The sequence below is a fragment of the Oncorhynchus tshawytscha genome, linkage group LG11 (assembly GCF_018296145.1).
Source record: "Oncorhynchus tshawytscha isolate Ot180627B linkage group LG11, Otsh_v2.0, whole genome shotgun sequence".
Lineage (NCBI taxonomy): Eukaryota > Metazoa > Chordata > Actinopteri > Salmoniformes > Salmonidae > Oncorhynchus > Oncorhynchus tshawytscha.
The window spans coordinates 21581820-21596104 of NC_056439.1; the positions used below are offsets into that span (position 1 = coordinate 21581820).

Below are 14285 nucleotides of genomic sequence, written 5' to 3' on the forward strand. Positions count from 1 at the left end.
GTATCAACATTGCTGTAGGTTTGTTTTTATACAGTGGGGAGAACAAGTATTTGATACACTGCCAATTTTCCTACTTACAAAGCATGTAGAGGTCTAATTTTTATCATAGGTACACTTCAACTGTGAGAGACGGAATCTAAAACAAGAATCCAGAAAATCACATTGTATGATTTAAGTAATTTGCATTTTATTGCATGAAATAAGTATTTGATACATCAGAAAAGCAGAACTTAATATTTGGTACAGAAACCTTTTGTTTGCAATTACAGAGATCATACGTTTCCTGTAGTTCTTGACCAGGTTTGCACACACTGCATTTTGGCCCACTCCTCCATACAGACCTTCTCCAGATCCTTCAGGTTTTGGGGCTGTCGCTGGGCAATACGGACTTTCAGCTCCCTCCAAAGATTTTCTATTGGGTTCAGGTCTGGAGACTGGCTAGGCCACTCCAGGATCTTGAGATGCTTCTTGCCACTCCTTAGTTGCCCTGGCTGTGTGGTTCAGGTCGTTGTCATGCTGGAAGACCCAGCCATGACCCATCTTCAATGCTCTTACTGAGGGAAGGAGGTTGTTGGCCAAGATCTCGCGACACATGGCCCCATCCATCCTCCCATCAATACGGTGCAGTCGTCCTGTCCCCTTTGCAGAAAAGCATCCCCAAAGAATGATGTTTCCACCTCCTTGCTTCACAGTTGGGATGGTGTTCTTGGGGTTGTACTCATCCTTCTATTCCTCCAAACACGGCAAGTGGCGTTTAGACCAAAAAGCTATATTTTTGTCTCGTCAGACCACATAACCTTCTCCCATTTTCCTCCTGTGGATCATCCAGATGGTCATTGGCAAACTTCAGACGGGCCTGGACATGTGCTGGCTTGAGCAGGGGGACTTTGCATGCGCTGCAGGATTTTAATCCATGACGGTGTAGTGTTAACCATTAGTGTTTCTTTGAGACTGTGGTCCCAGCTCTCTTCAGATCATTGACCAGGTCCTGCTGTGTAGTTCTGGGCTGATTCCTCACCTTCCTCATGATCATTGATGCCCCACGAAGTGAGATCTTGCATGGAGACCCAGACCGAGGGTGATTGACCGTCATCTTGAACTTCTTCCATTTTCTAATAATTGCACCAACAGTTGTTACCTTCGCACCAAGCTGCTTGCCTATTGTCCATTTTATCCCTGATGTCGTTACACCCTCTCTGGTCTTGGCCATTGTGGAGAGGTTGGAGTCTGTTTGATTGAGTTTGTGGATAGGTGCAGTTAACAGGTAATGAGTGGAGAACAGACAGTTTTAATTTAAGAAGCCCAACAGGTCTGTGAGAGCTGGAATTCTTACTGGTTGGTAGGTGATCAAATACTTATGTCATGCAATAAAATGTAAATGAATTACTTAAAAATCATACAATGTGATTTGCTGGATGTTTGTTTTAGATTCCGTCTCTCAAAGTTGAAGTGTACCTGTGATACAAATTACAGACATCTACATGCTTTGTAAGTAGAAAAACCTGCAAAATCGGCATTGTATCAAATACTTGTTCTCTCCACTGTATATATCTATTTTTTACACTCACTACTTTACTGCAGACACTTATCTGAGCCATCCGATTGGCCAGCGGTAGGCCTATATAGCACTTGATTTGCTCTCCGGGCCCGCTGGGAAAGCAGTTAGTACCTTCAGACACATGAAATGATTCAAAATGGGAACACTTCACCTTCCCAGCACGCAGGGCAGCTGAATGGGGTGCACCTACCGTCTCACTACTAAAATATTGAATAGGAACGCAAGGCTTTATCGCTGGGTTTTTTACAGAAATGTTTGGCGATCGACGAGGAATGCCTTGGAGATCGGACAGTCCATGACGATGACCGGTTGGTGACCACTGCCTTAAAGAGATACTCAGAGATTTTTGCAATGGCCTTTTTATCTAAACTCAGCAAAAAAATAAAGTTCCTTTTTCAGGAACCTGTCTTTCAAAGATAATTTGAAAAAATCCAAATAACTTCACAGATCTTCATTGTAAAGGGTTTAAACACTGTTTTCCATGCGTGTTCAATGAACCATAAACAATTAATGAACATGCACCTGTGGAAGGGTCGTTACGACACTTAACAGCTTACAGACGGTAGACAATTAAGGTCACAGTAATGAAAACTTTATTAAGGACACTAAAGAGGCCTTTCTATTGACTCTGAAAAACACCAAAAGAAAGCTGCCCAGGGTCCCTGCTCATTTGCGTGAACGTGTCTTAGGCATGCTGCAAGGAGGCATGAGGACTGCAGATGTGGCCAGGGCAATAAATTGCAATGTCTGTACTGTGAGACGCCTAAGACGGCAGTACAAGGAGACAGGACGGACAGCTGATCGTCCTCGCAGTGGCAGACCACGTGTAACAACACCTGCACAGGAACGGTACATCCGAACATCACATCTGCGGGACAGGTACAGAATGGCAACAACTGCCCGAGTTACACCAGGAACGCACAATCCCTCCATCAGTGCTCAGACTGTCCACAATAGGCTGAGCGAGGCTGGACTGAGGTCTTATAGGCCTGTTGTAAGGCAGGTCCTCACCAGACATCAATGTCGCCTATGGGAACAAACCCACCGTTGCTGGACCAGACAGGACTGGCAAAAAGTGCTCTTCACTGACGAGTCGTGGTTTGGTCTCACCAGGGGTGATGGTCGGATTCGTGTTTATTGTCGAAGGAATGAGTGTTACACAGTGGCCTGTACTTTGGAGCGGGAACGATTTGTAGGTGGAGGGTCCATCATGGTCTGGGGCGGTCTGGCAAATCTGGTACAGTCCACGAGGAGGAGATGCACTGCAGTACTTAATGCAGCTGGTGGCCACACCAGATACTGACTGTTACTTTTGATATTGACACCCCTTTTGTTCAGGGACACATTATTCAATTTCTGTTAGTCACATGTCTGTGGAACTTGTTCAGTTTATGTCTGTTGTTGAATATTATGTTCATACAAATATTTACACATGTTAAGTTTTCTGAAAATAAACGCAGTTGACAGTGAGAGGACGTTTACTTTTTTTGCTGAGTTTACTTCCCCAGAGTCCGATGAAATTATGGATACCATTTTTATGTCGGTGCATGCTGTTTGAAGGAAGTTTCTAACTAGTGTTAGCGCAATGACTTGAAGTCATAGGAGATACCCATAGACTTCCAGCCATTGCGCTAATGCTAGTTAGCATTGGCTCACAAAACTGCCTCCAACTTCCTTCATACTGGACACAGACATAAAAATTGTATCAACAACCTTCCTCTGACTCTGGAAAGTAGATAAAGACCTCATTGCCAAAATTCCAAAGTATCCCTTTACAATTTTTGTGAATTAGTTATTTTGAAGAGTACCATTGAGTATTTATGAAACAGGATAATATGCAGAACGTTGTGTATGTATTCAAGAACTAATTTTACCAGTGTGAATATGGATATTATGATCTGTTAAGACATTAGCCGTCGTTCACTGATGCTCAAAATGCTTACAGAGACACCTTTTGATTTTGCTTATAGGCTATGGGATATCAAGGGACATGTTTTAATATGTATATTTTCCATGTAGTTTTTGTATATTGTTATAAAATAATTTCCATAGATACAACCCAAATCATTAAAAACAGAGACTTATGAAGCTGATGCTTTGTGATACTCTGACCAGTCCATCCTTACCAGCCTGTGCCTAGTTGTTTTTAGATTTGTACATAAAGCTACAATGTAATTCTCACCTCAAGTGTAAGTAAATAAAAAGTGTTGGTTGTTTCATCATCGTATGGTATATTTAAGCAATAAGGCTGAGGGAGTTGTGGTATATGGCCACAATACCATGGCTAAGGGCTGTTTTTACGCACAAGGCAAGTGCTAGGACACATCCCTTAGCCGTGGTATATTGGCCATATATCACAAACCCCCGAGGTGCCTTATTACTATTATAAACTGATTACCAACATAATTAGAGAAGTAAAAATAAATGTTTTGTCATACCCATCGTATAAGGTCTGATATACCACGTCCTTCAGCCAATCAGCATTCAGGGCTGGAACCACCCGGATTAAAATTGTCTTTATACCTTCCGGGAAAGCTTGGAACTCCAACACTCACCCTCAGCCTAACTTCTATGTGCCCCAGCTGATCTGGATAAATGTAGTTAGTTAGTTTATTGTAAATTCTCAGATACAGTTTTCATGCAGTAAAGTAATTGTATTTAAAAAAAAACATGACTGCTGTGATGGAAACAGGAAGTTTCGGTACAATTTCATAAATTCAGACAGAATTTGTTTGTTCGTTCGACATGGTGGGATCTTTTTGTGTCGGTAAAATTAATTATGCGAGAAATAGCAGTAAAAACAACTAAGCGCAAATATTGATATGATAACCATCATATTGAAGTAAACTTGGGAGTCACGCGATGATATGGTGTGTGTGTGATCCTCCCACTATGACTCGGGAAACCATGTAGTGTATTAGACTACAGATTATTATTAATTTCACAGGGTAGTGAAAGTCCATGGTGATCTTGATCCTCCTTTTCCAACAAATATTGAGGGTCTTACTCTGATTGATACTTGACTGCCAGTTGACAAAAAAATATTCAGGATTTTATCCATTATAATCTCATGCTGTTGGCTAGAGCACACGTACCAAGACCAGAGTAGGCACATTTGCTATTTAACACAAAATAATCCGTAGAGTTAAATGTGATGGAATCACAGATTTTTATTGGGTACATGAAAACGTAAGCGAAAAAGTAAAACAATGTGTGCATTATGTAATACGCACAGCACACATTTTTCAAGTCGGTGGCGGAAGCACACCAATGGTTGGACAATGCACTTATTTTTTTGTGTGGATTATTTTACATTTTCGCATGAAAATCTGTCTCCAATTGGATGGAAACCTAGCTACTGAGATTTGTATTTTATCCCAATCCCTCCAGACACACAGACACAGAGAGAGTGGACAGGACATGGTCAGCCTGGATCAGTTTAGGGATAAAACGCCTTGCTCAAAGATACAACTGCCAGGAGATGGCATCAAGGATTTGATACCTGGCACCCCCCAATTGCTGGCTCATATCCTGACAGATTTCCCTGACAGACCCAGGATTCGATCCTGCCTCTAACTGCTATCCCATATAAATCCTTAATAAATTCAGAATATATTTGCAAATGACTGAAATCTGCTGATGTGCCCTTGAGCAAGGCCTGTAACCCTAATTGCTCCAGTAAATCGCTCTAGAGGGTCTGCTAAATGTCATGGGGGCCCCCATTGATTGTGTTATGTTTGAATCACTCAGATAGCTTATGCCTTGTTCTTATATAATGGCAAAATTTGTAGAAACTGTTAAATTTTCTCTCAACCCCATGACAAAACATGTAGAATTGTAGCTTGCTTACTTAGGCTGCATTCCAAACACTTAAAAGACACACCAGTTTAATGCAAACTGTAGTCGTATCAAACTCCGGTGGCAGCGAATATATATATATATATATATATATATATATAGATGACACTGACTTTAGCGTTGGCAAATTGGAATGACGCTCAAATGGTCTTAGTCAGGAGCCTATACAACACACACAGCTAGCTTCATAAACATGTATTGGAATTCTGAAATTTATTGGAATAATTGACAAACTATACATCTAGCTTGCTAGCTATATGGGTAACTGTAGCTAGCTACATTAGCTTGCTAGGTACATTAATAGCTTGAGGTTGGTTGCTTTTAAGCCGAACTTCAAGATTTCTGCCAAGGACGTTGCCTCTTCGACCATCACTCTCCCCCGCTTGGGCAAGGTACATTTGAGGTAGCTACACTCGTATGTGATGATGTAAAACGTCATTCAAGGGCTAAAGTTTTTGGACCGAGGGCTGTCTAATTTGCGTTTGGACTGCAGCCAAGTCTTCTTACATCGTCTGACTAGTTATGGCTGACTAGCTACGGATTATTCCCCTAACTATCGTTACTGCACTGTTGGAGCCAGGAACACAAGCATTTCGCTACACCCGCAAAACATCTGCTAAATATGTGTATGTGACCAATGAATTTTGATTTGAAAACACCGAGTCGAAATGCAATTACAGCCAAGTCGCAGGTAAATTCTTGCATTGACAGTTTCAATCTAGTTAGAGCTGGTTGGCAAGCACATGTCCCCCGAATAAGCATGCCCACAAGCTTTGTCTGTCGTTACGTGTACAGTCGACATGTTCAACTTTGATTATATTTATACCCCAACCTTCTGTCTTCGTTGGAAGGCCACCTACCAAAAAGCGGGGAGTTTCAAATCTCCACATGGCGGCGTTCCGTACCACCTCAGCAGGCATGTTCTCCCTTCGTTTTGAATCATGTGACACGAAGGCGCAGAGTCTGCGCAGAATGACCTGAACGTGCATCCGCGGAGCTGTGACGTCTTTTTACAGCACGCATGATTCTTCCAGATGGGAGATGCGAGGTACTGTATATTATGCTTTCAATTGAGGAAAAGGAAGGGATTACACAAGGAATCGACGACCACCATCGCATATTTTGATCCATTGAAATGTGCAAAAGGTAATCCATGTGCTTAGTGAGGCACATGATCCCGTCGAGAAAGACTATGTTGATATTGCAACTCCAAGTCTTCTCTTTCTAGTCTGAGGATGTGGCCACCATGTTGACTTGGGAATCAGGCGCCATTGAATTCGATCGTTTTGTTGGCAAGGCTTAAGTGCTTAGGCCTTGCAGGCCCAAGCCACGTTTTTAGTCGCCGCAGTGCATGGCATCGAGGCCATTTTCAAAGAAGGATTTCTACTTATAAGTAAAGGATAGAGGACATACTATTCGTTCCACAACTTGGTGTTGTCAACAAACACCACAATGTATGCGATTACGGTGCGCCGGCAATACAGTAGGTCCGCCAGGATCATGTTTGTTTACCAGGGTTGTCTCGTATGGTAATGAAAAATGGCCGCCGTGAGTTCTTTGATTTCACGATGTTAACGCTGTCTTTTAGAAATGGACACGCTTTGTGTCAGTAGCATACGTACACGGTAGTTATTCGAGATGTCCTATCAAACGTTTTCTCTATAACATTAGAAGGTTCAAGTACCCTACAGTAGGCTGTTATTTCATAACTTGACCCTGAAACGAATTATTCTAGTAAGTCGACGACATGTTTGTTAGTGTGTCCATTTTCGATCAAAACATCACATTTCCTGTGAACAATATGATTTTGTCTTATTTTTCAGGCCACGTGAGGGAGGCTAAATTATATTCAATAATAGCCTAGGCAGCCATGCTGGGCGCTGGACCTGCACTATGGTCTAGGATTCCTCGTACATAAAGCATCCTCCATTCATATGTGCACTGTCTTAATAAAACACTATTTTCCAACACCATTTTAGGATTTTCGGACGTTCAGCTAAGGTTGTGCAACATAAGATGTCTGAAAATGGTGATGCAAAATTGTGTTTTATTAAAGATGTACTTTGCCAACTAAACCTCTGGCTTTGGGTTGGATGTGTCAGTGTAGGTCATACATTCATAATCTATTAACCAAATAACTGTTTTACCTCAATAAGCAATGAAATCCCTAGTTTGAAAGCAACTGTTTTCTTGAAGCTGTACCATGCCATTTTCCCTACATTTCCCGCATTTGAGTGACTGCTAGTAAGTGGCCTACCCAGTGTTATCCAGTGAGGTACACAGCAGAGAGAGAGAGGTAGCCCTCAATGACATGGTGCACATATCTGCATATGTGATGTAGTATGCAATTTTTGGCGACCACTTTTGTCTCGTGAGTGCTACGTCCAGAACTACTAACTACTAGAGTATTTATGAAACAGAGATGGATAGCGGGGTACTTCTAGTGGCCAGAAGGCTGTTTTAGCATGGGCAGCACCATTGATGGCTTCCACCATTTGAATGTATTTAACTGCTAGTGATTGGCTGCCTAGGCTACTTCAATAAGGCCTACATATTTTTATTTTACCAGGCATGTCAGTTAATAAGAACAAATTCGTATTTTCAATGACTGCCTAGGAACAGTGGGTTAACTGTTCAGGGGCAGAACAACAGATTTGTACCTTGTCAGCCCAGGGGTTTGAACTTCCAACCTTCTGGTTACTAGTCCAACGCTCTAACCACTAGGCCACCCTATAGCCAATCAATTTCCTTAGCTATCAGTAGTAAACTGGGAGTTTAATTAAATACATGTTCATGTGTTATTGTTTTGATGATTAAATTACAAGACTGATCTCCAGTTCTTTGATGTGCTTCTTTTTTTGTGTTTAACTTTATTGTTCATTATCTATTGATACATTTTGGTATGTATTTATTCATAGTTGCATAATGTCCAAATATCTATGACTCATGCATTTTTATACTATGCTGTAATTTAGCTTAGTGGTCATTTGTAATTAATTTGTCGTATTTCCAAAGTAAGCAAATGTTTTGAGAAATGCGGGTAAAACTGTGATTTCTCAACGGTTAGAATTTTTTATTTTTTTGCCATTCTAATATTTTACCTAAATAGCCTCCACGCCGTTAAAGACCGATAGGGCTGGGCGATATCGCAAATGAATGTTTTTGCATGAGAATAAAGGTTTTTGTTATTTTTTGTTTTTATGGGCGTTCATGTCCACTTGTTCTCTTGTATTTTGGGTCTCGTCTCCCTCCTAACAATGGGGGTCATTGTGCACAAGACGGGAAGGCAGGCTCATAGAAATGCATTGGCCTTCTTTTGGACAGATTTTTTTAGCGAGCGTGAATCCTCTCATGTTGTTTCTATCTCTCTGGTTTACAAACACACCAAGCCCCTCCCCCTGCCTCTCACGCCAACAAAGTTGAAAGATCACATCTTCCTCTCTGGCAAGCGGTTTCACCTCGCTATTTGAGTTTTGGCATGCTGAGGTTCTGTATTGTAGTCTGTCAGCCATGTTAAGGGAACAACTCGGGACAGTGACAGGAGATGTTATGCATAACAAATGTGAAACTAGGTAATGTGTATTGTGTACACATTTGTTATGCATAACATCCCCTTTCATGGTCCCTCTAACTGTCCTGAGTTGTTCCCTTAACATGGCTGACAGATTACTATACAGAACCTCAGCATGCCTCAACTACCCAAATTGTGTGCAGATCATACACTACTAAAACGAGAGTATCAACGAACATTGGTTCTGGAAAATGAATGTTCAGTTTGTCGCGCACAGCATTGGTACCACGTACCGTTATCTGTATTTTAGTCAGTCTTATACTAGCTGTCTAGTCTGTGTTTTTATAAATGTGCAATAAGCATAAAACACACTTCTATAAGGAATTGGAAACTCTTCATTCTGAGAAATAAGGTAGGCCACTTGATTTCAGCACCTGAAAATAGTGGACAGTCTAACATGCTTTTCAAATAGTTGGAGACAGACAGAACGGCGTGTTCATAACAATTAAACGGTTCAACCTTGTTAGCTAGCAAATAGATCCTATTTGGCTAAATTTGAAATGTAAAGATTAGCTGGCTAATCGCTAGCACGTGGGCTTGAGGTTGTTGAGACCTGTGTTAATTTTCTAAAGCCTTAATGCCTGCTACAATAAGTTAGTCATTATTAGTGAATGTGTATTATGCATGGTTCTAGTTAAATTTGTAACAAAAAAGGTCTTTTTCATAGACTTGAAAGCCAGATCAGTTATTGCAAAAAAGGAAGTTAAACAATTTTGATGAAATAATTATATTATTAGGTGGTTTTATGGTCGTGGGAGGCTCATATTTATCCTAGGTATAACAATCCCTGGATTAATTGATGTGCACATATCTGTATATATGCGATGTAGTACACAATTTTTGGGGGATCACTTTTGGCTCGTGAGTGCTACGTTCAGACCTGCTGGCTAAAAAGTATAAAAAAGTACCGGAGACTCTTTTTAGACGGTACCACAGAGACGGACAGAGTGGGACTTCTAGTGGCCAAAAGGCTGTTTTAGCATGGGCTGAGCCATTGAAGGCTTCCACCATTTTAATGTAGTCAACTGGGTGGGACTTCCAACTTCATTGGCTGATCCCTCGGTGATGTCGAACCGGGTCCAAGGCTTATATTTATCCTAGGTATAACTTCACAAACCCTGGATTCATTAGATTATTGCTGTCTGTTTGTACTGCAGTGTATTTTATCTTTAATTGTACAACAACGCTTATTATTTAGAGAGAACATTTAAAAAATCTAGATATACAGTGCCTTCTGAAAGTATTCAGATCCCCTGACTTATTCCTTTATTTTGTTTGTTTACAGGCTTATTCTAAAATGTATTAAAACATTTTCCCCTCATTAATCTACACACAATAACCCATAATGACAAAGCAAAAACAGGTTTATATACATTTTTTGCTCATGGGGGAAATAAAATTGAAATGTGACATTTTCATAATTTTTCAGACCCTTTACTCAGTACTTTGTTGAAGTACCTCTTTGGCAGCGATTATAGCCTCAAATCTTCTTGGGTAGAGATCCTCTCAAGCTCTGTCAGGTTGGATGGGGAGCATTGCTGCACAGTTATTTTAAGGTCTCTTCAGAAATGTTCAATCAGGTTCAAGTCAAGGCTCTGGCTGGGCCACTCAAGGTCATTGAGACTTGTCCCGAAGCAACTCCTGCATTGTCTTGGTTGTGTGCTTATGGTCATGTCCTTTTGGAAGGTGAGCCTTCGCCCCAGTCTGAGGTCCTGAACTCTCTGGAGCAGGTTTTCATCAAGGATCTCTCTGTACTTTGCTCCGTTCATCTTTGCCCGCGATCCTGACTAGTCTCCCAGTCCCTGCCACTGAAAAATATCCCCACAGCATGATGCTGCTACCACCATGTTTCATGGTGCCAGGTTTCCTCCAGACGTGACTCTTGGCATTCAGACCAAAGAGTTCAATCTTGGTTTCATCAGACCAGAGAATCTTGTTTTAGATGCCATTTGGCAAACTCCAAGTGGGCTGTGCCTTTTTACTGAGGACTGGCTTCCGTCTGGCCACCCTACCATGAATACCTGATTGGTGGTGCAGAGATGCACCACCAATCAGTCCTTCTGGAAGGTTCTCCCATCTCCATAGAGGAACTCTAGAGCTCTGTCAGAGTGACCATCGGGTTCTTGGTCATCTCCCTGACCAAGGCCCTTCTCCCATGACTACTCAGTTTGGCCATGCGGTCAGCTTTAGAAAGAGTCTTGGTGGTTCAAAACTTCTTCCATTTAAGAATGATAGAGGCCACTGTGTTCTTGCGGACCTTCAATGCTGTAGACATTTTTTTGGTACCCTTCCCCAGATCTGTGCTTTGACACAGTCCTGTCGCGGAGCTCTACGGACAGTTCCTTTAACCTCATGGCTTTGTTTTTGCTCTGACATGCACTGTCAACTGTGGAACCTTATATAGACAGATGTGCGTGCCTTTCCGAATTATGTCCAATAATTTAATTTACCAAAGATGGACTCCAATCAAGTTGTAGAAACATGTCAAGGATGATCAATGGAAACAGGATGCGCCTGAGCTCAATTTCGAGGCTCATTGCAAAGGGTTAGAATACTTATGTAAAAAAATATGTTTTTTATTTTTATTTGCAAACATTTCTAAACCTGTTTTTGCTTTGTCATTATGGGGTATTGTTTGTAGAATCCATTGTAGAATAAGGTTGTAACGTAACATAAGGTACTGTACATCTTCCTTTCTGCCCTGGGGAATGTTATAGTTCCTCTCAAAGCTTAAAGGGATACTTTGTGATTTTGACAATGAACCTGTTTATCAGGTGGACTCATAGATACCATTTGTATGTCTCTTCCTCCATTATGAAGGATGTTTGAGGTAGTTTTGCCAGCCAGCTCTAACTAGCATTACTGTAAGGGCTGGACGTCTATGATAACAGCTAGCATGCCAGAGATCTGTCAATGTAAGGTAGCAGTATGAGGTGATTTGGCTAGCAAGATAATTGGTAATAGCCTGGTAACTCATTTGCTAATTGTTTTCCTCTTTTATTTTTAATGTGGATTGGCCTTTTGATGTCAGATATTCATGATTATATCTTTATCATGCTAAATTGCTTTATTTTTGTTTTAGGATGCAGAATGAAGAAATGGACAGACAGATGTAAGAGGGCGTCCTGCCCTCGAAAAAGACCGTGACAAGTTCATGGCCGCCAACAAGAAGAAGAAAATAATGGTTCTTAATGAGGAGGGGGCAGCTGTGCCCATGGCACTGCACTCGACTGCCTCTCCCCCTGACCTAGTTGGTGCCCTAAAAACAGGGCAGGCAAGTGGAGTTGTAGCCAATGAGGAAGCAAATATTGCAGCAACATCCACTCCAGGCTCTGCAATGGGTGTTGCTCTTACAATGAACTCCACTGTCATTTCTAATAACCAACCAGAGAATTTACCACCAGAGAGCACCCGCAGAGGTATCAAGGTGATGTTGGACAGCAACAACATGTGGAATGAGTTCTTCAGATGCAAAACCGAGATGATAGTAACCAAACAAGGCCGGAGAATGTTCCCTTATTGCCGCTTTCGCATCTCTGGTTTGGATCCCTTCCAGAAGTACAATCTGCTCATGGATATCAACCCAGCGGACAACAAACGTTACAAGTGGACTGGGCAAAATTGGAAAATGAGTGGAAAGGCAGAAGCCCATATGCTGAGACGGATCTTCATCCACCCAGACTCTCCATCTTCTGGTCACCAATGGATGCAGAACCCAGTTTCATTCTACAAGCTTAAGCTCACTGACAACACCATGGACCAGGAGGGTAATGTCATTTTGCACCCAATGCACCGGTACTTACCGCACCTCCATGTGGTCTCAGCTGAAATGCCTACGGAGGATATTCAGCTCAATGGGCATGACGTAATAACCTTCACCTTTCCTCAGACTGAGTTCTTTGCTGTAACAGCCTACCAGAACATACGCATGTCTCAGTTTAAAGCCGACTTCAACCCTTTTGCAAGTGGACCCTCTTGGGCTCTAAAGCTGAAAACGAGTCCCTCCAATGATTCAAAGAAGAATGAAACCAGCTCTCCCAGTGAACTCAAGCCTTTGAAAGGCTTGAATGGCCTGAAATCTTTAATGGCTGCAAAACACAGCTCTAAAGACACTTCAGCAGTAGATAAAGGACTCCCCAGCGCGGATGCTCAAAATGTTACACCTGCAGGCAGTGAAACCAGATCTCCCAGTGAGCTCAAGCCTGTGAAAGGCCTCAGTGGCCTGAAGGCTTTGATGGCAAAACGCAACTCTAAAGACACTTCAGCAGTAGATCAAGGACTCCTCATTCCAAATGCTCAAAATGTCACCCTTACATTTGGTGACAAATCTGAGGTCAACAGCCATCGACCCAGCTCCATGCTGAAGTCAAGTCCCTCCAATGAGATGAAGAAAGACCCCAGCAAATCTCCCAATGAGCTCAAGTCTGTGAAAAGCCTGAATAATCTTAAGTATTTGATGGAGAAACGCACTTCTAAAGATACTTTTGCAGCAGCTCAAGGACTTTTCTCTTCCGATACTCAAAATGTCATGCTTGCAGAAAGTGACAAGTCCAGCGTCAAAATAAGTCACTCAAATGAGTCGAAAAAAGACCACACCAGATCTAACAATGAACTCAAGCCTGTGAAAAGCCTGAATAACCTGAAGTCTTTGATGGCAAAACACAACTCTAAAGACACTTCCCCGCTAGATCAAAGAGTCCTCAGCGCAGATACTCAAAATGTTTCACTTGCTGACAATGACAAGTCCTGTGTCAACTCTATTGGGCCCAGCTACTGCACTCCAAAGTTGATATCAAGTCCCTCCAATGAGTTGAAAAAAGTAGAAACCACATCTCAGAAGGAATTCAACCCTCTTAGAAGTAATCTGAGGTCTTTGATGGCAAAGCGCAACTTTAAAGACACTTCAGCGGTAGATCAAGGACTCCTCAGCTCTCATGCTCAAAATGTTACACTTGGAGAATCTGAGAAGTCAAGTGTTAATGATCATGCACCCAGCTCTTGCAAGAAATCAAGTCCCTCCAAGATGAAGAAAGATGAAACCATATCTCCCAAGTTGCGCAAGCCTGTGAAAAATACCCGAAAGTCTTTGCGCGGAAAACGCAATTTCCTGAAGACTTCAGTAGCAGATCAAGGACTCACTACCTCCGATGCTCAAACTGCTACAGTTGCAGACAGTGAAAAGTCAGTCTGTAAGAAAGAGTCCACTGATCAAAGTTCCTGGTAAGTTCTCAAGTTCAGTAAGCTGCATGTTAGCTCTTTACTTTGAAATGCACTTCTAATCTTTTGCATTTATCTTTT

The 14285-nt window shown here is 41.9% G+C and overlaps 1 protein-coding gene and 1 long non-coding RNA gene across 4 annotated transcripts in view; one reads left to right on the forward strand and one right to left on the reverse strand.

The window, feature by feature from the left end:
- The window catches only part of LOC112261584, a 10108-nt gene extending 3681 nt beyond the window's left edge, over window positions 1-6427 (reverse strand). The window contains exon 1 of the long non-coding RNA XR_002955182.2: window positions 6277-6427. This is a non-coding gene — a long non-coding RNA (uncharacterized LOC112261584). The remainder of the gene's footprint in view (window positions 1-6276) is intronic.
- Window positions 6428-6447: 20 nt separating this feature from the next.
- Window positions 6448-14285, forward strand: part of mgaa (MAX dimerization protein MGA a) — a 34794-nt gene continuing 26956 nt past the window's right edge. For all 3 annotated transcript variants that reach the window (XM_024437028.2, XM_024437029.2, XM_042329905.1), the window contains exons 1-2: window positions 6448-6562; window positions 12070-14207. In XM_024437028.2, the coding sequence (XP_024292796.1) occupies window positions 12142-14207 (2066 nt within the window). In that variant the 5' untranslated portion in view covers window positions 6448-6562; window positions 12070-12141. The remainder of the gene's footprint in view (window positions 6563-12069; window positions 14208-14285) is intronic.